This window comes from Alternaria ventricosa (assembly GCF_023758065.1).
Source record: "Alternaria ventricosa strain BMP 2768 chromosome Unknown scaffold_5, whole genome shotgun sequence".
NCBI classification, from domain to species: domain Eukaryota; kingdom Fungi; phylum Ascomycota; class Dothideomycetes; order Pleosporales; family Pleosporaceae; genus Alternaria; species Alternaria ventricosa.
In genome coordinates, this window is record NW_026055685.1 from 1,374,798 (window position 1) to 1,397,429 (window position 22,632).

Genomic DNA, 22,632 nt, shown 5'->3' on the forward strand with positions numbered 1-22,632 from the left:
AAGAATGGGCGCTGTCTGCTGCCTAGGCCGCGTCGCCCCTTCCCATAGTCGCTCGGCAGCCTTCGCGTGACTGGCGGGGTGTTTTTTGAGATCTTCGCTCCTTCCACAACCGAGTAGCTTCGTCGACGTGCGAAACCTTGCACCGCCAATAATCCCCCAGCGCTTCTCCGCGCCCAGCCTCCAGTATGACGACAGTCGCCGTAACGACAGACATGAAACGTGCCGTTGCGCCCGCCGCGCTGCAGACGTTCGTATCAATCGCTCCCGAGGCAGCCGCAGCATCAAGCCACCTTCCGAATGAGTTATCGCTCGCCCGCCAGATACTGCACAACCTCCAGTACCAGCACTATTGGTCCGACCTCCACGTACACACGCACTCACCGACTACCCACGAGCCCCTTCCCCGCCCGATGGTCTCTGGGCTGCCCCCGCGCCGCCTCTACGTACACCCCGACGAGCAGGTGGAGCTGCTGAAGAAGGCCGACCGCGAACGGAAGGCGCGCGCCGAGGGCGAGGCAGGTGGCTTGGAGGTCAAGGCAGAGCCTGAGCGCGAATGGATACTTCCTACCAGGCTGAACGAGAAGTGGACGCTGCGTCGGCTGGCCCAGGTCTTTGATGCCATCACCATGGTGCCGCCGCCAGTAGACGCGTCGACAGCTGAGGGGGATCGCCCGACCAACCCATGGCGAACAACCAAGCGCGTGTTATTAGCATCGGTAGACACGGACAGCACAGTCGTCTACTACATTGTGCACGATGGTGTCGTCAAGCCTCGCCAGAACTGAACTAGTGTTGCGCCAGTCGTCATATATCTACTATCGCAGCCCATATCGCGCAGGCTTTCACGGAAAGGACACGTGCGAGATATTCCATAGTACTACGAAGGACCGAAAATTCCCCAGCTACGTCCACTGACATACTCAGCGTCCACGACCCTCAGGGGATCTCAGGGAAGATGAAATCTCCCGGCTTCGGCATCTCGTAGAAACGACTCATGTTCACCTCCGTCTCCGGTGGGAGCTGGTGCGCCTCCGCCCACTCTCGAACCTGCTCATAGTCCCGACATCGGTGCCTCGTGTTGAAGTCCACAAAGGGCGTCGGGTCTGGCATAGTGTCGGCCTGCCACCACACTTGACCAAGTACACCTACGTCTGGATTACACATCAGCACCTGCCTTATTATATCCAAGCAGTGCGTCGTGTGTACTCGCACGATGTACTCGCTATTGACGAAAGGTCCTTCCTTTCGAGCTGAATAATACTCGTAGTTCCAATGTAGTGTTTTCCGGAGCAGGTCCTTGAAAACGTTAGTGATGTGCTATCCACGGGCTAGTTTTGCTGCATACTAGACAGTGTAGATGATGGAGGCCTTCCACGTTTGCTGGGAAGCCACCCCCATACTCTTGGCTGACTTTCACCTGGTCGTGCCGCAATCCGGTTCGCTCAGCTTCGTCCTCGGGTATCACAACACTTCGATCTAGCATCGAAATCAGGGCTGACTCTGCTTGTTTCCGGTACCGCTAGAGGATCGACTTACAGCTGATACCCAGTGCTTCCCATGCAGCATCAACCTCTGGTCCTGCTGGTTGTCGATAGATGTTCTGATGGAGGAAGCTACCGTTGAACAACTGCGTATGCCAATTTGGTTTCACGTCTCGGACGACCGGTGCTGTTGCCATCAGTAAGGACGAGTGTTCTTCGCGAGTCCATTACATACAGTATCGTGAAACATGATCCATGCAAAAGTCATCTGGATCTGAGATCAAAGCTGACCTGTTCACAGTGAAGGCTATCCACAGAGCAGCACTAACATATACGATGGTACATGCTATGAGGGTCCTCACTGCGACTCGTACATCGCGGCTCGATCCTTCGAACGCTGGTGATTTGAGCGTCAGTAAGGTCGACGAAGAAGAGCCAGGCAAAAGAGTGTCGTCGTCGTCATGGCTCTCGGAGTCGTGTTGGGGTAACCGCTCGTGTCGAGGACGATTGCGGAGGATGTCGAACATGACGAGATTGCAGATCAGATATACGCGCTCTGAGATCCAAAACTGGTCGACGATGAGAGAGTGGCAAGAAAATCGCAACAGGCCTGCTATCGCAGCAAGGGATGCGAGTCCTCCCAAGTCGCTTTACCAGACGACTGGGCCTCAACACCACTATCCCTATAATCTTCCACGTACGACTCTTGGTACGAATTGGACATCAGTACGACTTAACCAGCCGTGTAGGACAAGCAGTGACACTGTGATGGGCGTCAGACATGTCAAACACGTTAGTCGTGCGATGCGAAAGGCGAAATCTATCACTCCGCTAGCAGCACCGCATCCTATCATGTGTTGGGAATCCCCACTAACAATATCCGACCTTCTTTCATTGGGGCATCAGTCGCCGTACTCGTCACGATCGTACCGTACTATTGAAGAACCTGCGTAAAGGTATCCCAACGCTACCATAGTTTGACCGAATGACTTAGTCCGCCCTGCTGCTATGAAGATGCGCTCTGCGCTTACACCGAATTGGGGTCACAATAGGCAAACACGTATGCCGGACTAACTATCACGACTTAGTCTGGACACATGACGCTGACTCCATAGCAACGACGCACAGCTACACCTGTCCCGATTTTCACTTATCAACCAGTGAGCTTCCACACCGGAAGAGTACGTCTTGCTTGCTTCACTTGAAGGCGGTGTACATTGTCGAGCGCATCCGAACTACGCCTTCCCAGAGCTCTGGACCATATCACCTTACCGATGTTGTCTCTGCACAACCTACAGTAACGACTTCATTGCACCTGCATGAGCTGTCTGGCACATGATTCCCCAATGCTTGCAGTCAATGCGAGCAGATACAATATTACGCGCATGCGGATGAAACATTACGCCATGTTCGCTACAGTTGACCCTGTATCGCGACTGTACTCCATCAGTACCGCAAGCCAACATGTACAAAAAGGTGACTCCCGTGGCAAAACTGGACACTCACCACAGCAGTCTTCCCTCAAGGTTACTTCCTCGACATCCTTGAAACTCCTCGTTGCCTTACGACCGATCATTCCCTGCCATGCATCTCGAACTGGTTCTCGTGGGCCTCGCCGCCCTTACGGCAGCTATGCCACTCGATAAGAGAGGTGACGACTCCGCGAATCAAGCTCAAGATATCAACTACAAGGAATACGCCGGCTACCGCCCGTACTATCAGTACGGAGATTATGCTTCACCAGCCGAAGCAGAGGCAGCGAAAATGCAGCAAGGTACGTTCTCTCGCCCTCCGACCCTCAGAATAATAGCACTTCTAACGGTCCAGTAGAATCAGCGGCCACGAACATGAAGCGCGACGAGCCCCTATCCAAAGCGGAGGTGTACGATAAGTACGATAAGTACGACACCTACGGTGTCTACTACGAGAACTATACTCCGTACCCTGCTTCTGTAGAAGCCGAAGCTGCGAAGATGGACGCCAAGATGGGAAAGCGCCATATCGTGGATATGCCCAAGGAGATGATGGATCAGATGGCCAACAGCGAGAAGCGTGACGAACCCAAGGAGGTTCAAACTGCAGGAGACTCTTTCTACAAGTCTTATATGTAAGCTTCTTCCCCTCTTTCTCTCTTCTTCCGATGTCTCTCTCCTGGAGAGTCAGCCTTCTCTCCTCATTTGTTCATTGCAACCATTCACGTCTTCATATGCCGGATCAACACTAACATGATTCCCTTGTAGCCCCTACTCAAACTACGGCAAGTACGGTGGCGCAGCTGAGACTGAAGTTGCCAAAGCTGGATGCATCATGGCTGCGAGTGGCTGCGTTGAATGAACCCTGGGCAAGGCGATGGCTTGCTGCAAGTGAAGGAGTGAGGGATGATGCACACTAACGATTGCTATGTGTTTTGCGATGATGGTCGCGCTGTCGCTCGTTTGTATGTAACGCTGCTAGAGGGGTTGTAATGAGGGGATTGGAAATAAAAGTGTCGCTCTTTGTATGTGGCTCTTCGATGTGTGATGCTTGGTGAGTTGCCTTTAATATTTGGTCTGTTAGTCTGCTTGAGTGGTGATATTATGAATTTCGATCACTTTAAAGTTTTCATATCGATAACCTACTCATCTCATTCTCAGAAGTGATCCATCAATACTTTTCCTAAGTAGCAAAAATTCTACAGGCTTTGTTGGTGATGACAGGATGTAAACAAAGATGGGATCGACGTGATTGTAAAGAGTGGACACTCCACCTTCGTTTCGACAATCACACCCTCACTCCTAGGCTAGCCATGGTATTGGCTCGGCCGTTTGAATCGATGCAGTCTGCAGTCATGCGTGGCTCATCGGGTACGCGCCATCGGGATGTGGAGCAACCTGGGTACACTACACAGAACTACGGATGAACGTCTGGCGTTGGCGCATGGGTAACAAGGCCGCCCCTAGTGATTATACTCGATGACATATAGCACCACAGATATCGTTATGCATGGGATGCACAGAATTCAGGATTCAGCAGCAGGATCTATTGATCTTGTTGGATCGATCGGCTGTCGCGTATGGCCGTATAGGCGCTTGCTCCATCTTCCCATATCGAATGTCGGTAACCTCGGATCGAGTTGCATATGGCCCCAACAATGCACACACCTAGTCCCAGAGTTGCAGCGTGTAGTGCCATCGAACCAAACATGGAATTGAATGCATTCAACTAGTAAGCCTGAACAGATTCGCCCATATGCGCGTGGTCAAGTGTTCAGCACGAGATGAAGAAAATATGGATAAATCAGCCACTCATATTATGAGGGTGACGTGCAGGGATCCGTGTAGAACGGCCCCCTCTCAGGACAAATGCAATTACGAACCAGGAAAGATGGGTTATCTCAAATCATCGCACGATTGCTGGACCGTGCCCGCAGAAGGCAGCTAGAAGGCCTGTCATGGTTCAGTCCGTAACGTTAAACTGGGGGCAGGGGGTTGGTCGTGTCGACACGCCCGAATCGATGACGCACCCGAGACGAACAGCCCACAGGTGCCTACCTCTGGTCCTAACGACGAACGTGTATGTATGCGCCGCAAATATTGAAACGTATTCTCCCGGTGGTAGTCGCATTTCTTACTTTGCAAATGGTCCACTTGTCCACGTTAGATGGTGATGGTTGTGCACTACCCTCGTGATGCACCCGCCGCACATGTTTGTAGGCAACATCGTGGCACCAGGCTTAAGCGACCGGCGCACAGTCTCGCGCGAAAGGGCGAGGCCGGAGATTGGACGCCAATGGTCGAATCGGAAAATAAGACATATGGGTTATATAGAAGCGCAATGTAGAGCTCATATACCTCGCGTGCGTCTAACGTGTCGCAACGTTGAACAGGGCGGGCGCCCCGCAGAATAGCGACCACCTGGCACACGACGGGTCCCGCCGTCAGGCTCGCCAGCCACAGCGCACCTGGCTCCACGGAGATGCGCTCGTGATGTGCAGAGCCGGTGTAGAGTTATACATCATATATGTGCATATGAGGCGCCTTACAGCTCTGTATGAGGATAGGCAACGTACAGCCTGGGCGGCGATCACAGTCCGCTCGAGGCATGGTGGCACTGGAAACTGCTTTGTGATGTCTGAATAATCAGCACCGGGTCTCGACGTGCAAGGATTGCCATGTGGGGAAGGGCAGGATTGTGTGGCTTGCATCGGCCAACGTGCGGCCAGTGACTTGAGTGGGCCGACGAGTTTGATCGCGGTTTAATCGGACGTCGACGGGAGGCAAGCGTACGAATCGCAAGGGCGCCATTACATGGCCATGCTTCCGTCCCTTGTACAGGCGGCATGGGGAATGCAGCCATAGTATAGGCGGAGGGATAGGCCGCAGCAAGCACCTCTTGGAAGGCTTTCATACATCACCCACCGTCGTCATACCTCGTTTCTTGTCTCATCCAGCCCCGAGTTGTGTCGGCCTGGCTGCGTGCTGCTTCTCTGCTCCAGTCGCGCGTGCTGACGCTCAATCCACCTCCCCACATACCCAACTCGCGCTTTGATATAGAGACTAGCGCCCCCACTGCGCTCCAAGCAAGGGCCGTAACTATCCTGTGGAGAAGTCGGAGCTTACCATTTCCCCTTCTTCGGCCGGCGTTCCGATCCAAGCACACGACGTTTGGACGTCTCGACGCCTGATTCTGCCTGCGATGTTGTTTTGGGGCCTTGGGTGCAGGCGCATATGAAATATTTCTTCTTCTGATCTTGAAGTTTGGAACCTGATGTAAGACTGACTGCCTTGGCGCTACGCGACAGCTCCACGACGGCAGGCAGTCGTCGAGAACATGGCCGACTCCGGCGCAACCGCAACCTCCATAGCCACGCCCTCGCACGCGCGCTTCGACAACGACGACTCGCTCATGCTGGCTGAATTCGGCCTGCCTGACATTCGAGCCTCTCCGAATGCGACTGGGACTAGTCCGTCCAACATCATGGGCTCGTTTTCCGACTTCGACATGACGTTCGCGCAGAGCCAAGGATTCGCGTCGAATTTTGATGGCATACAACCAAAGATTGAGGCTGGATATGCGGACCACAGAGGCAGCGTTGGCAACATGAGCGAAGAAGGTATGAGTGGTGGCGGGAGTGCGCATCCAAATCGGATGAGCATTGGAGGAAGCCCCGGCCGCGACGGAAACAACACCAGTCCCGAGAGCGCACCTGCCATGGGTATGCTCGCAATTGGAGACTCAATGAACGATGCTTCGGCGCATGCCATGAACAGCGGCAACGACGGCACAAACCATTCGACCACATCGCGGAGAAGCAAGGACGATGTGCAAGATCCGCCACTGTGGAGCGAGATGAAGACAAAGGCTGGCAAGGAGAGGAAACGGCTGCCTCTCGCTTGCATCGCATGTCGAAGGAAAAAGATTCGCTGCTCTGGCGAGAAGCCAGCCTGCAAACACTGCCTGCGGAGCCGGATACCATGTGTCTACAAGGTCACCACTCGGAAGGCTGCACCGAGAACGGACTATATGGCGATGCTGGATAAGAGGCTCAAGCGCATGGAGGATCGTGTCATCAAGCTGATACCAAAGGAAAGCCTGCCTTCAGTTGCGAATGTGGGCAGATCCGTCGTTAAGCCCGCTATCCCCGGCGCCCCACCCAAAACACCCACCACGAAGAAACGCGCCGCAGAAGAAGCCTTTGGCAACGAGTTGGACGAATGGTCGAAAGCAAAAGGAGGAGATCCAGAAATCGCTGGGTCGACATCGCACGGCAAGGAGTCAGATGAGAGCAAGCTTCTCACGGAGGGCGCGGAGAGCTTGCCGTCAAAAGAGATCCAAGAACACTTGGCTGAGGTGTATTTTGACTTTGTCTACGGACAAAGCTATCCACTCCTGCACAAGCCGAGCTTTATGCGGAGACTAGCAGCCGGGAAGGTTCCGCCAGTACTGATACTAGCAATGTGCGCCATATCGGCACGATTCTCAAACCACCCACAACTACGGACAGAGCCATGCTTCTTACGGGGCGACAGCTGGGCTGAACGAGCGCGCGAGATTGCCCTGAAACGATACGACGCACCGAATATCACCATCTTAATAGTCTACCTGCTGCTGGGACTCCATGAGTTTGGCACCTGTCAAGGCGGGCGGAGTTGGATGTTTGGTGGTATGGCGCAGAGGATGGCATACGCTTTGCAACTGCACAAGGAGAACGAGTACGATCCACTGGTCAACGAGCCAGACAGGAAACCCCTGAGCGCTACTGACCGCGAGATACGGCGGCGGACCATGTGGTCTTGCTTCCTGATGGACCGTTTCAACTCCTCCGGCACCGACCGACCACTCTTTGTACACGAGCAGTACATCGAAGTGCAATTACCAGTCAAAGAGCACCTATACGTACACGAGATACACGCACCCACCGAGAACTTAGAAGGCGACGTGCCAAACCCCGTTCCACCTGACAGCGGTCAACTGGCGAATCCGCGCGATAACATGGGCGTCTCGGCATACACCATACGATTAGTCTGCATATGGGGCAAGCTCATCAAGTACATGAACCTGGGGGGAAAGGAACGCGAAGCAGAACCCATGTGGTCGGCCGATTCGACCTACAACGCGATCAAGAAAGAGGCGAAAGAGTTCAAGGCTGCATTGCCTGAGATGCTTGTCTACAATCCAGAGAACTTGAAGAGTCATGCGATTGGCAAGACTGCGAACTCATTCTTGTATCTTCACATCTTATGGCAACAGATTATGCTGTTCATGCACAGATTCGCGCTGCCTTCGACTGCAGGCAGCAGACCACCGAAGGACATGCCGCATGACTTCCTCACAGAGTCCGCCCGCTCCGCGCTCGATGCCGCGAACCAGATCTCGATGCTCATCAACGAAGCCATGGACCACAACGTCGTCGCACCATTCGCCGGCTACTCCGCCTTCTTTTCCTCGACCGTACACGTCCATGGTGTTTTCTCGAAGAACCCGAAGCTCGAAGCGCAATCGAAAAAGTATCTGGCATACAACGTCAAATACCTGACAAAGATGAAGAAGTACTGGGGCATGTTCCACTACATTGCAGAAAACCTGAAGGAGCTGTACCGTCAACACGCCGATGCGCAGCTGAAGGGGCCGAATGCGAGCGGCGAAAAGAAGAAGGGCAGCATATTTCAATATGGCGACTGGTTCGATCGATACCCGCACGGTGTTTCGAAGACGGACTACGAAGATGCAGCAGAGTCGAATCCGAATGAGCCAGGCACTGATGCCGTTCTGGGACATAAGAGCGACCTACAGAGTGTGGAGGAGTTCTTCGCATCGCTATCTCCACCGTCGAAAACCGATCAGCAACGCAAACAAGCGCGCAAGAACAAGTCGAAGTCGATCTCAAAACCTGCTGATCTCGCTTCGGCAAATCAACAAGATCTACCACGCTTACAACGGCACAACAGCCAGTCCCAGCAGAACCATGCCGCTCGACTGCAAGCGCAGCAGCAAATGAACATCAACATGGCCTCGCAAGACGCAATAGACGCCGCCATCGCCGCTGGCTACGACCCCGCTGCTCTCTTCGCCCAACAACAGCAACAACATGCTTCACCCCAACAATTCCTCGCCGACTTCGCAGGCTCCCACCACGCGCACCAACAGCACCCTCACCACCCATCGCTTCCCCTCATCAACACCTCACCTACAATGATCCACCCTTCGCACGCCCACCAAATGGACCCTACAAACCTCTCCCCCTTCCCCGACCTAGCCACCGACTTCAACAACTCTTTCTGGAACCTCGAAGCCACGGGTCTTGGTAACAATGCGAACAACAACAACTTCTTCGATCCGATGAGCAGTTATTTTGTGCCTTTCAACGTGGAGCCGCCACCACAACACAGTCTAGGCGACGATGGAGTTTTCGCGGGCCAAGGAGCTGAGGCGTATGGTTTTGCGCTGGGCGCGGGGACGCCTGTTGATTTGGATATGATGCATGGTGGAGGTGGGCCGAGGATGCATAGGGGCAGTGTTAGTGGGGGGAGACCGAGCTTGGGGAGGAGGGGCACGGGATTGGAGTAAAAGGAAGGTTTTTTGAGTTCGGCTGGGCACAAAACGGTTGGCACGGGAAAACTAATGTGGTAATGAGTATTGGGTATATACCATTTAGCGGAGTTTATCGCAGAAGTGAGGGGTTGCGCATGGCGTTAGATGTACTGTGTACATAGGGAAAATCGTAGTATTATCTTGTATGGGTCGCCTTCTACTGGACGTCCTGCGACTGTCGTCGCATATGGGAGGTTCGGCACTGCTGACTTCCAGCCAATTATTAACCACTTATGACAGGTGAACTCGCCGGTTTGCATGCAGCTTGTGCATATGGCCATGGCATTTGTTGGCCTTGCATGGCGTGAACGCCACCAGCTGTGTTGGCGCCTGAAGTGATCTCAGCCGCAGTCCCACCTTTCGCTTCGGCAACGTTGAGCTGACCCCTACCACCTCGCTCTTCGAGCACAAGAACAGTCACTAGAAGAACAATGGAGGGGGATGAACTACCTGATCTCGAGATTGGGGACTACTCAGCGGAATACAATTTGCGCACATCGGAACGAAACGTGGGCCAAGGATCACCAACTTCAATCGCGAGAGGCATCCTGCAGGGAGACAACATTCACGACTTTGGAAGAGCCGCGGAGGGCGAACAATTACCCGATATCATCAAAGGAGACGCATTGGAGGACAACGAGATTCGCATACTCGTCCTGTATCCATCAGATGATTACAATGACCCACTTCGAGGCCACACAGAACGACAAATATTGATGCCAAATGGAACAATGGGAAGCGACGGCGTCGTGGATGAGGACCAATATGAAGCTCTCTCATACACATGGGAGACAAACATCTATGGAGGCTTCATCTCCATAGACAATGTTGACCTACCAATACCTCTGAATCTCAAGCTCGCCCTACTGAGAATTCGGCATGAGGAACGCGCGCGACGGATTTGGGCCGACGCCGTCTGCATTAACATGGCCAATTTGATCGAACGAGGCCATCAGCTTTCCATGATTCGACGCATCTTCCGATATGCCAAGGAAGTTTTAGTCTGGACAGGAGAAGTGTCTAAGAGTACTCCAGATGTACTTCTGTTCTTGCGCCGCCTCGCGGCGGGCTCCGTCACGAACGACCCGGTATCTCGCAAAGAATACGCCACAGAGTGGCAAGCTGTACAAATCTTATTGATGAACCTGTACTTCACACGTATATGGGTTGTACAAGAAATCGCTGTCGCCCGTCATATTACCATTCTCCACGGAAATTCTTCGCTTGACTGGATGTGGTTCCTTACTGCAATTCGTATCTCTCGCAGAGAGTTCGCTCACAACAAAGCCATATTGTCAACATATGTCGATAGTCACGTCGACAGGGCCATTTCTTTCGTACTCAACATCGACAAATGCTCTTGTCTCGGTGAAGATGGATACACAAGAGTATTTACGTCCACCTTGGAGGATTTGGTGTTCAAGTTCTCGACTGCGAAGGCTTCTGATCCACGGGACAAGATATACGGTCTGCTAGGGATTGCTAAAGATGCTCATCTGTGGAAATCGAACGAAGGTTTCCCCGACTATTCAAGATCATGGGAGGAAGTCCAGAAAACATTTTACATGTCTTGCGTCAAGTACTCCCAAAGCCTGGATGTCATTTTCCGTTCGTGGCCATGGCCTCGATCAAAGCCATGGCTATTGAATCAGACTGACGAAACAGATTACGCGGTTCCTCTAATACAAGCTCCTGGGCAAGCTTCGCCATACAATCTTTTCGACGGTTACCATCTAAGACTCACTCGACCAACGCTCACTGTGCTAAACAGCGACCACATACTCACCAGAGGCTACCTCTTCGACAAAGTAGGAAGCATCACTGATGTTGATGATACTTCGGACACACTCTTTCCTGCATCATGGCTGTCTGAAGATTTCATCACCGATGCCCCAAAGCTTGCTCATACGCTACTGACCGAGGTTGAGGGGGTAGACTTCGATCCAAGTCTCAATCTCGTTCGATGCATTAGTCGATTAGCGGAAGACTCTGAAAGTAGGGAAGATTACTCCACTCGGCTATCGAAACTTCTTAAAGCTTTCGAGGATCTGCATGCTTTGACAAAAGGCCGGAGGCTATTCAGAAGCAGAAGGTGGTCGATCAAAGGCCTTGGTCCTGCTTATATGAGGGCAGACGACTGTAAGTGTACCCTCATCTTTCAACACATGCTATACAACTGACAAGCGGGGAGTGATCTGCTTTACCCCACGATGCAGCGTTCCCATTGTACTCCGCAAGATGGAGAATGAAAGCTGGCGATATCAAGTCATCGGAACATGCTATGTATGCGATTATATGTCGGGACGGATTTCAAATTTGCTGGCTAAAAAGAAACTGTCTACCATCGAGTTCGCGGTACCATTTGGAGCAGACGAGTCGACTTCAAAAGTCGCTAGTACTGCTGCGCACATTGTGAACAGTGATTCCACTAGAGAGGTGCTGGATCTCGCACGAGACTCGAGGACACGTATATCTAAAGCTTCCACAAACCCATCTATGGTTCGCGAGGTGGATGTACCGCAGTTAGTCCAGGGCTTTCGTATGTATTGGATCTGTGTAAGTAAAGTTTCACGTAATCATCTTGGTGCAAGTTCCGGACGCAGTTGTAGCATCACGGCATCTATGTATTCTCGTGTCGTTCTCTCGATTCCACAATTGCTATTGCGCTATCACTACATTTGGTTAGTTAGTCGAACGGCTCACGTAGAAACTTTCTTGGCCATGAACAACGAATATTCACAATAGTATGCTATCGGAAGCATTGCTAATGACGTATAGACTTGCGGATTCAAAGGACTCGGCCATTACATGGAGTCTAGGCCCGGCGCGATAAGAGAACTTGCCACAGAGCTTCAGAATGGAGGATACACAGTTACTCTTGAGGCCTACAATGCCTTCGATATCTGGAACAACTTCTTTGATACGGCTATATCGCGACTTCAAATAACGGCAGAAAACTTCTGGAAACAATACGTGACCGCCACACTTTATACAGCATCAAGGCCAGTGCTAGCCATAAAGCCCGCCGATGATCTCAGGAATACGCGCAATTCTGTTCCGGCCGGACCAAAGAAGACCCCAGCGCTTGTACCAAACACAGGTAGCAGTGGTAATGCGAGGGCTTCGGCCAGCACATCTTTAGCGCTAAACCAAGGTACTACAACCCAAAGCACATCCTCACCCGGTACATCGGTGCCAATCCAAGTCGTCCCAGTCACCTCGTCGCAAGTGACAGCACCAACATCGACGAATTCGTCAACTGTGACAATTCCTCCATCTGGCGATTTCATTCATGTTTGCTTTAAAGTGAAGAGGTACTTGAAGCTTCGCCATGACCTACCATTAACGCAAGTCATTAAAGATCGTGAGCTTTTTGCCAACCTTCGTGAAGCGTATGCTGCAAACTTCTCATGGGCTCACCGCAATCTGAGCATATGGACTGTCCAGAAGATCAACTATGTCAGGGTAAGAGACAACTACTGTATCGAAAAACAGTTCTGACTCTGCGAGTAGTTCAATCAATGGGAGCGCAGCGAGGTTACAAACCTTCAGCGTGGCGTACCTCCAGAAAGCGAAAGGCATTATGCCTTGAGGCCTAATCCCCGAGGTTACGAGCCTGTGCTGGACAACGACCATCTCATGCATCGGTTCACTTGTTCGACGAACTCGAGATGTTTGGATGGTAGCATAGGCTTCGAGCACATTCCTAAACGTATTGATCGTCCAGAACCCTGGAACCACGATGAGCACCCAGATCTTGGCATTGGCTGGGGGTTACAACTAGAGGAAGGATGCTTCCACCGCCTTTGTATAATCGTTGTCGGCGGAGTCGTTGTGAGCGCTGTGATTGGAATAATCTGGTCGGCTCTTACTGGAGACGTACAGAGTGGTTTCGTGGTTGCTAGCTGGCTACTCACCAGTGGGACTATTTTGGTAGCCACGGTCCAGCTACTGGTGACATTGCCAGCAGTTTGAGATACAGCGTAGGATGACACTACGAGGATCAGGTGTTATCGTAATAGAAAGCGCTGGATTGATACTCTCGATGTCCAGACGCGACTCCCAAACCAGCTTTCGCGCCGCCTGCCCCATTTTGGCCACTCCACTTCATCAACACCTCGACCCATCCACTTACCAACCATCGCAGCCACACTCAGAATCCCCACCCCAGCCTCGGATCACAGTACCCGTCGCATATTCCACCAGGGCTCGAGTTTGAGGGACCAGGCATTTCATGTTTGAAGATCGACCGTGTCGTTTGGTGAAACGCTAGTGGCGACGGGCCTGCAACATTATGCAGCTGCGGGTGGATCACGGCAACTAGTATTCGCCTAACATGATGCTGAATAGGATAGTTGCGAGTGATTGGAAACCGAAGATTTGAGTGTGTGGTTTTGCATGTTCGGAATCAACCGTGTTTGGTGCGACTTGTCATGCGCGCGGGGTGGAGTTACTCGTTTTGGTGCGGGCTGCAAGAACGACACCACGGTGCGATCAGCACTACGACAGAACCTCACACATGAGTAACTCATCAGTGCTGATTGTGACCTTCAGCATGGAGTAATTTTGACGTGAGTTGAATATTCTGATAAGTCAATAATGTGATGGTGGTATTATGTGAAACATACATGCGTTTGCTTGTTTAGTGGGATTCTGCAACTCCAAAGACAGCGTTTCGCAAATCCACGATCTTGCATTGAGAGTTTCCGCCTTGGCGCCTTTAGCCTTCATCCCCAGGCGCAGACGAAACTGAGTATCGGAACGTTGACACCTCTCAGCGCCTGGGTAATCGGCACTCCGCCACAGCCAAGTATGGGAGGGAAACGCCTCACTGCCGCCAAGCACGTTTAGCCTTGCCGGAAGACCTTCGAAAACGCATCTTGACACAAGAGCCTGCCTGTATCCATACTGAATTGTACATGCCAATGACGAGCTGGGTGGAGCGGTGGGCGGCTGTCATCCCAATGGAGAATACGATGCGATGTAGATCGACAATGCAGCTCAATGGGAAAGAGGTATAAGATGCCTTGTTGAAGCCGGCTCTACAATCATCATCAGCATTCAACTCTTCAACTCCTCTACTAATACTTCATTCTCCATTAGCCTGGTGCTTCTTGCTTTCCACCTCTACTTCCAACTACCCATACTTTTTAATCCACCGAGTTGATCTCGATCCCAAACACACATATACAATATGCACTTCTCACCAGCTCTCGTCCTCGCCCTTGCGGCTGCCGTTTCTGCCCACGGTGTGGTCTCTGAGATCAAGGGCGCCAACGGAGTAACCATGCCGGGCTTGACTATCCAAGACGGAACTCCTCGCGACTGCTCTTCCAAGTAGGTCTTGTAACCTTCTATTCTTCAAACAGATCACTAACCAATTATCAGCGGCTGCGGTTCTCAGGCCGACACTGCCATCATCAGGGACCGCGAAATCGCCAGTGGCAAGACTGGTCCTCTTGGTCGCACACAGGGTAACGGCAACGTTGATGCTGCCGTTATGGTTGGTGCCTTCATGGGACAGGGTGCCGCGCCTCCTGCAAACAACGGTGCTTCTGGAAGTGTTGGTGTCGAGGACAACATTCAACAGCCTGGCCAGAGGAAGCGCCAATTCCTCAGCGGTCTTCTTGGTGGAGGCGCTGGTGGTGCTGGAGGTAACAAGGCCGGTGCTACTGGCATCGCTGGACTGCTTGGTGGAGGTGGTGACAAGGTCAACGGCCCACCCGAGTCACGCGTTGCAGCCGCAGTAGGAGCGGGTGCCACAAGCGGCATGCCCACATGCGCTGACGACGGTACCGTCACCATGACTCTGCGCCAGGTAAGCGATCACTCCTACTCTTTTCTATGCATTGCTAACTCATTCCTTCCAGATCAACCAGGACGGTGCTGGACCATTCACTGCCGACGTTGATGGTACCTCAGGCGGAACTGACGAGGCTGCCATGCAGCCTGCTACCGTCACCCAGGACGTTCCTGGCCTCGGTGTTCAGGGCATCTCGCTCGCCACCAACACCGAGTTTGCCATGAAGGTACAGATGCCGGCTGGCATGACTTGCGACGCCACTGTCGCTGGTGTCAACAACGTCTGCGTTATGCGCGTCCGCAACGGTGCTGCCGCGGGTCCCTTCGGCGGATCTGTTGCTTTCACACAGGGTGCCGCCGCCAGGAAGCGTGCCATCGCTTACAAGCTCAAGAAGCGCATGGAGATTGGCAACAAGAACTAAGGTGGATGTGATGAACACTCTACCTCAATGTTAATACATGGACTGGCTGGTTCAGCGCCAATGATCGATGATGGAAATCGGGTACATATGGATAATGAGTATTGTAGAGTATAACGAATCGCAATGAATGCTTCATACGAAAAGATATCTGCGTTCTTCGTGCACAGGTCGTTGTGAAGCAGCAAACACTTAGGTACTCTGCTGCAAGTTTGGATCCGAACTATCGGCAAAGGATTCATGATGCCGGGTGGTCGCTGGCGTCGGGATTAGTGGATTTAAGGGTGGCGGTTTACCGGGAGAAGTGACGCCAAGGTGAAGGATCGAAAACCCACTAAGCTAAGCCTAAGGTGGACCAAGCTTATCGCGACTGCTATTCTGCCCCCGCCACCCGGTTGTTATCCTACTCTGAAGCCTGCAATCAACACAGCAACAACCAGTCCAGAATTGGGACGAGACGTACCCTTCCAGCTTTGAAGAGATTCTGCTCATGGTCGCCTTTCGTCAGAATGCTACTAAACTACTCAGACCCTGTTATCGCGCAATCCACATTAAAAATCGCAACATGCACCAAGCCATAGTCCGCTATTATTCGTCACAGATCTACCGTTCCCACGCCAAGTAAAAACTAGGAGGTCGCTTATAACGGTGGTATGCCTAGTTTTACGCATCTGTATCTCTGACCACCATCTTCCGGTTCGACATGGCCCTCTTTGATTCGAAAGCTCACGCCGAGCACCCGTCGCCCACGGCAAACTATAGCGACGATGACTTCCAACGGATGGACCCCAGCGGAGTCAAGCGAGGCCTCAAAACTCGTCATCTATCCATGATGGCGCTCGCTGGGATCATTGGACCTGGTATTCTGGTCGGTACTGGTGGCGCCCTCGCAGAAGGAGGACCGGCATCTCTGCTCATAGCTTTCAGCGTTATCGGATTCATCGCATTTAGCATCACGCAATCTTTGGGAGAGATGACAACACTGTATCCGACTGGTGGTGCTTTCGTTACGCTTTCCGATCGATTTGTCGACAAAGCATTCGGAGTAGCGGTGGGCTGGCAGTACTGGCTGGTGTGGGCATGCGTGCTAGCCAACGAGTACAATGTCATCTCCTCTATTCTGGTCTTTTGGGGTCCGGAGGTGCCTCTATGGGGTTACTTCCTCATCTTCTGGTTTGCATTCTTAGGCTTCCAGATGTTGGGCGTCGAGTCTTTCGGCGAAGCGGAGTTCTGGCTTGCCCTGATCAAGCTTGCGGGTCTCTGCGCCTATTTCATCTTTGGCATCATCTATGCTTCTGGCGGTCTCATTGGGCAAGATGAAGCTCTCGGATTTCGGTACTGGAACGATCCCGGCCCCTGGGTAGACGGCTTCCGCGGAGTAGCCACAGTCTTCGTTTTCGCTTCGACGTTTTACGCCGGTGTCGAGGCGGTTGCTGTGGCCGCTACAGAGACCAGAAACCCATCGGTAGCTGTTCCTCTGGCAATTCGACAAGTCATTTGGCGAATTCTCTTCGTATACATAGGGGTTGCCTTCTTCTTCGGGCTCACCTGCCCCTCGAATGCGGACGGCCTAGCGAACGGAGCCAGCCGCGCACTCAAAAGCCCTATGACCATAGCGATCCAAAACGCTGGATGGGAAGGAGGCGTGCATTTGATCAATGCATTCATCTTTATCACAGTTCTGAGCGCTGCGAACAGCTCAATCTACATTGGGTCTCGAACGATACTCTTCATGGCACAAGAGAAAATGGCGCCGAAGTTTCTTGGGAGGACGAACAGCCGTGGAGTCCCAATCTACGCCATTGTTTTCACGAACCTCTTCGGTGCGATATCCATGATGAACGTCAGCACTGGAGGTGGCCAGGCGTATTCCTACATCGTCAATCTGAGCGGTGTCTCTACCTTCCTTGTTTGGGGTTCTATCTCCTTTACGCACATTCGCTTCCGGAAAGCTTGGAAAGCACAAGGTCGAACGCCCGACATGTTACCTTTCAAGTCGCTAGCTTACCCGTGGAATGCCTACTTTGGAGTATCAGCCAACATATTCCTTGCTCTTGTCCAGGGTTGGACCACGCTGAGCCCATTCGATGCAGGCACATTTGTCGACGCTTACATTATGTTGCCGGTATTCGGGATCATGTTTGCGGGATACAAAGTCATATTCAAGACAAGATTCAGGCGAAGCCAAGAGGTTGATCTTGACACCGGAATGAGGAAGGACTTGGATACGAAGGACGAATATGTGCAGACAGAACCGCAGACCGAGCCACGAGTGAAGCAAGGCTTCGTCCAGAACCTCTGGCGAAATTTCTGAGTAATATGATCAGTGTTTTTGATCGCCTATACGATAACACATCGATCAACAAAAGTATAATTGTATTATGCGACTCTCGTTCGCGCAAATGCAAGTAGCTACGAAGAAAGGCTGACAATGGCCGCTTGATAAATGGTACCAAGCGCCTCATGCGACATTTCGTGGTGCATGCCTTTTGAATGACCCAATCGGTCTAAAAACCCCGCATCAATCGCCGTGGACTATACCACAATCTAATAATAACAGCTCACTAAGGACCAGAAGGATGCTACTCCGTCGAGTTCTCTCGTGGCATTACGCCCAGGAGGATCGTGAACCCTGTCGTGCTATGGTGTAATTGGCCATGATCGATAATTAATAGCCGTGGGCCTCTGCTCGCGAACCTAGTCGCGGTAGCCTAACTGTGCGGGCGACCACGCCGCCAGGCTGCATAGTGTCATGCAGCCTCACAAGTTACTCTTCAACCACCGATGTCATTTGCGCGGTCGTACATCCTTCAATCCGTACTTGCTACACGCTCGCTCGTATAATTGAATTTCGCTGGCTCCCCTCCCATTGGTCAGACGAAACTCAACCAGATTAACATGGCGACGGTATCCGGTAAACCACGCCAGAGAGCCTGGAAACCCAAAGCTCGCTCTGGTTGTAAAACTTGCAAGTAAGTCGCTGCGTCAACTATAAAGTGTGCCAATCTCCATAGCACGGTATGGCTTGCACTACGTTTGTGGCTGGGCTCATAGCCCGCGAAGCACACGCCGCCCACGGGCAGGTAACGCCAAACGTCAACCGATAAGCCATTCTTCAGCTCCAAGCCGCATCATCATCGAATCCCACCACACATGAACTCGAAGCTGAACATATCGTCTTTTAGTACTGCTGTGCATCCAATGGCCTCTTGCTAATCTGTACAGAATACGCAAAGTCAAGTGTGATGAGGAGAAACCGAACTGCAGACGATGCACCTCAACGGGCCGTACGTGCGATGGCTACGATCCGACTTTCAGACCTCCGCCACCATCAACGCCCTCGCCTCCAGAGTCATCGAGAAGTTCACCTCAGTCGATATCAAGTTGGAGCCTGACGCGGTCTCATTCGCCAGTGTTCATCGCTCCAGCCATTCGTCTCGATACCAAAGAGGAGCGAGATAGTTTCGAGTTCTTCATGACACATGCCGTCTCAAATTTGCGCGGGTTCCTTGATTCGCCGTTCTGGCAACGAGAACTGCTTCAAGCCGCTCATCGTGAGCCCGCGATTCAACATTGCATCATCGCTTTGGGCGCTATGTATCGACGCTTTTCCGAAGGCTGCGACTCACGTCTAACCGAGACAGCCATGCTGGATAATTACCTACAATTCGCTTTGCGTCAGTCGAACCAAGCAATTCAGGATTTGTTGAAAAAGCCGAAGGGTAACGACAAAGTAGTCAAATCAGATAAGATCACGCTCATGACCTGCGCTATCCTGTTCACCAGCATGTGTTGTTTGCAGGGCTACCAAAGAGACGCAATCGAACACGTACGCAGCGGCATCCGGATGTTGAACGAAGTGGACCAAGGGAAAGAAAAGTTTGATCACCCAATAGAACTGGAGTCTATACGCACCATCTTTGTGGGATTCGATACGCAGATCAGGGCGATAATGCCAACGCACATTTCACCATCCTGGGTCGCGAAGCCCAAGACTAAACCACTGAGCAGCTCAACGAGCATACTGAGCATGTCTGCACTACATGCGATGTTGGGACACACACAGAGCCTACTAAACAGCATCCACGCCTTCAACCAAAGAACAAAACTACGCCCCGCGGACGAAGTCGAAGAAGTATACATCGAATACCTCGACCTCATCTCCCGCTACCACCGCGGCAAACTCACCATGGACAATCTGTGGAAACAAGCCCCTGCCTACGGCGAACAATACACCGAACCCCTCACGGCATTGGAACTAACACAAGCACAAATGGAATTCCTCCTCCGCGCCCCACGAGCCGATCTAATCCAGAAATTCCCCTGTCTAGGCGACTTCAAACCCGCGCGGAAACCTTTCGTCGAACCCTTTGACATGGCCGCACAATTCGTCCTCATCTTCGAACTTGCTGCTAAACTCCTCCCTCTTTCAGGCGCGCAGACACCTATCTTTCAAACACCTGTTGGTCCCACATCCGCACTCTGGGCCATCGCTGTGCGCGCACCGTCTTCGTGTCAAGCACTGCGCAAGCGCGCTGTAAAGCTCATGTTGAGCCATCCCCGACGGGAAGGGTTCTGGGATGGCATGCTGGCGGGGCAGATTGCGGAAGAGGCGTTGAGGTTAGAACAAGAACGTGCGCGAGCGGAGATGGGTATCGAGGAAGATGAGATATGTGCGGAGCTGGAGGTGCCGGAGCATTTGCGCATTATTGCGTTCTATTTGACGCATCCGAAAGATAGTGATCGGACGGTCAAGGTTGAGTTCTCGGATGCGAGGGATTTGGCGATTGGGATTCCGGGGTCGGTTAAGTGGATTACTTGGTGAGAGAGCAAGGGCTTGGGACTGCGTTGGACGTCCAGCAAGACTCTCGATCCATAGGATCAGCGTACCCGAAGGACTCTACTTGTTCCCCTCCACCTCGGCAGTTTTTCTGCGCGACATACGAGCATCTTCCCAGCGTCGCGCTTGGAGAGACTAACATGTTGGCATCTCACGTCGTTCGATCTTCGACTCTGAGACCGGCTCCGAACGATTGAAGAGCACATCTGACAACGCGTGCATCTTCTGAAGACTGTGGACTTGGAATTTATACCTTCAGCCACGATGGAGCAGAAGAAGGATACCAATACTTGAATGAAGAAGCTGGACGTGAGCAGACGATTCGCATGGTCTGGCAAACCGCTCGTTCGGATAAAGATAAATGATGTATCACTGAATGTATCGTACAAAGAAAAAACATATAGTCAGCAGTCCAGGAAACTGCATATGCATGCCACACAGTAGCCATGCCAGTCCTCCACAAACACCCTCGTCCTCTCCGTAAACAAGAACATATATCCTAAGCACCCTCCTCACCCATCAAAAACGCATCCAGATCACTCACACCCAACCTTCCACCCGCCCTCCTCACCGTTCCCGCGGCACCCCTCGCCGCAACATCCCCCTTCTTCCAATTGACCCAACTCGTACTCACAATCCTCGTTTCAGGCTTCGGCCTAGCCGTCAGCCTCAGGCCCGTTCCCAGACTACCCCTCAAGACCTTCATATCGATCTTGCCGCCGCGGATACTGCGCAGGATGTGCGAGACAGGACTGTTGTCGTCGCCCCAGACGGAGCCGTACGAGTCTTCGCCTGGGAAGAGGATGCGGGTTGTGAGTTTTGTGAGGGGCGTGGTGTGTTTGGGGAAGAGGGTCGTGATCAAGTGGGCGAGCGCGGCGGGGGCTTCGGCCGAGGTGGAGGCGGAGAAGGACGGGAAGGTTGTGTGTATGCTAGTTGTTTGGCGGGATTCGCGAGGGAGGGGAGGGTCGAGACGGAGGCGCGGGCGCGAGGCGTTGACGGAGACGCCGTGGCGGGCTGTTCGTCGGGAGGAAGAGCGCGTGAAGCTCGTTGCTGGCCCTGATGATGGGGTGGTGAAGGATGGTGCTGCGAAGCTGCTGGATGGCGTCAAGCCCTCATCATGGCTTGTCTGGAGATCTCGTTGATCGAGCTGATTCTCTTGCTGGGGTGTGTAGTACCCAGAGATGTAGACTCGACGCGCTTGTTTCAACAGGTATGGGTATTGGTGCTTCAATACTAAGACGCCATAAGGATAAGACACGTAAAGTGACAGACCATCCTGGTCTTCTTCGTTATCGTGAACGACTCCATCGGCATCAACAGTAGAACGCGCCTGCGCGATATGTCTCCGCCTGCGAACACAATCGTTCAACTCGTCATTGATCAACCGAGACGTCAGCATCAGCGCCACCGCAGCGGGGAAGCCCAGCTTCTCGCCCTCAATGTCTTCCATGTGTCCATTCTCGACGGCGATCGTGGGTGGCTTCGCGACTGAGAGGAGAGATGCATCGTGGTGGCGGCGTGCCAGCGGCGCGAGATCGAGTGGTAGACCAGGAATTTCCGTCTTGCGTGCGCGGTCCTGTATCCTGTTGCCAAAACACGTAGTGTAGCCAGCACTGATCGTGATTGCGTGCGGTTCGGTGAGGAGGTAGTCGTAAATTTGGCATCGTATCTCAGTGGGTATCGATAAGAAGCCGCTGTAGCTGCTGCTATCCGTCACGCTCATCTTGTAATCGTAATGGTGAAAAATTTGTGGTATTCAATGGTGCCAAAAGTATGGGTCTTTAGCAGAATTTATTGTAGCAGAAATTGATCAAGAGCAAAAACAACGTGTCCAACGACGTGTTGTTGTAAGGTTGGGTGAAGGATGGGATGTCGACGAATCATGGATGTGGGGGGTGGAGCGGTGAAACAAACAGATGCCCTGCAGGAGCGAGTCACCGCGAGTCCCGGTGGCGGACCCAGAGCCTCACGCGACGAGGCTGGCCAACAGCCACAGACGCCCAATCACGATTTTGCAAAC

General features: G+C 52.6%; 8 protein-coding genes across 8 annotated transcripts; 6 read left to right on the plus strand and 2 right to left on the minus strand.

Annotated features, from left to right (window-relative positions):
• Positions 1-185: 185 nt before the first annotated feature.
• J4E93_003824 (uncharacterized protein) lies at positions 186-785 on the plus strand (the record flags this gene model as incomplete). Its single annotated transcript, XM_049341754.1, has 1 exon — positions 186-785. One exon carries the CDS (start codon positions 186-188, stop codon positions 783-785), a length of 600 nt encoding a protein of 199 aa, XP_049201259.1.
• A 151-nt stretch (positions 786-936) lies between these two features.
• Positions 937-2,008, minus strand: J4E93_003825 (uncharacterized protein; the record flags this gene model as incomplete). The annotated part of the gene is made up of 4 exons (XM_049341755.1): positions 937-1,296; positions 1,346-1,476; positions 1,537-1,668; positions 1,717-2,008. The coding sequence occupies 4 exons, from the start codon at positions 2,006-2,008 to the stop codon at positions 937-939; spliced, it is 915 nt and encodes a 304-aa protein (XP_049201260.1).
• Positions 2,009-3,065: 1,057 nt separating this feature from the next.
• Positions 3,066-3,815, plus strand: J4E93_003826 (uncharacterized protein; the record flags this gene model as incomplete). Its single annotated transcript, XM_049341756.1, has 3 exons — positions 3,066-3,255; positions 3,309-3,588; positions 3,722-3,815. 3 exons carry the CDS (start codon positions 3,066-3,068, stop codon positions 3,813-3,815), a joined length of 564 nt encoding a protein of 187 aa, XP_049201261.1.
• A 2,475-nt stretch (positions 3,816-6,290) lies between these two features.
• J4E93_003827 (uncharacterized protein) lies at positions 6,291-9,527 on the plus strand (the record flags this gene model as incomplete). Its single annotated transcript, XM_049341757.1, has 1 exon — positions 6,291-9,527. The coding sequence occupies one exon, from the start codon at positions 6,291-6,293 to the stop codon at positions 9,525-9,527; it is 3,237 nt and encodes a 1,078-aa protein (XP_049201262.1).
• Positions 9,528-14,745: 5,218 nt separating this feature from the next.
• Positions 14,746-15,775, plus strand: J4E93_003828 (uncharacterized protein; the record flags this gene model as incomplete). Its single annotated transcript, XM_049341758.1, has 3 exons — positions 14,746-14,888; positions 14,940-15,369; positions 15,422-15,775. The coding sequence occupies 3 exons, from the start codon at positions 14,746-14,748 to the stop codon at positions 15,773-15,775; spliced, it is 927 nt and encodes a 308-aa protein (XP_049201263.1).
• Positions 15,776-16,475: 700 nt separating this feature from the next.
• Positions 16,476-18,086, plus strand: J4E93_003829 (uncharacterized protein; the record flags this gene model as incomplete). The annotated part of the gene is made up of 1 exon (XM_049341759.1): positions 16,476-18,086. One exon carries the CDS (start codon positions 16,476-16,478, stop codon positions 18,084-18,086), a length of 1,611 nt encoding a protein of 536 aa, XP_049201264.1.
• Positions 18,087-19,042: 956 nt separating this feature from the next.
• On the plus strand, positions 19,043-20,597 carry J4E93_003830 (uncharacterized protein; the record flags this gene model as incomplete). Its single annotated transcript, XM_049341760.1, is given in 2 exon segments — positions 19,043-19,184; positions 19,201-20,597. 2 exon segments carry the CDS (start codon positions 19,043-19,045, stop codon positions 20,595-20,597), a joined length of 1,539 nt encoding a protein of 512 aa, XP_049201265.1.
• A 514-nt stretch (positions 20,598-21,111) lies between these two features.
• J4E93_003831 (uncharacterized protein) lies at positions 21,112-22,335 on the minus strand (the record flags this gene model as incomplete). The annotated part of the gene is made up of 1 exon (XM_049341761.1): positions 21,112-22,335. The coding sequence occupies one exon, from the start codon at positions 22,333-22,335 to the stop codon at positions 21,112-21,114; it is 1,224 nt and encodes a 407-aa protein (XP_049201266.1).
• Between the last annotated feature and the right edge of the window lie 297 nt (positions 22,336-22,632).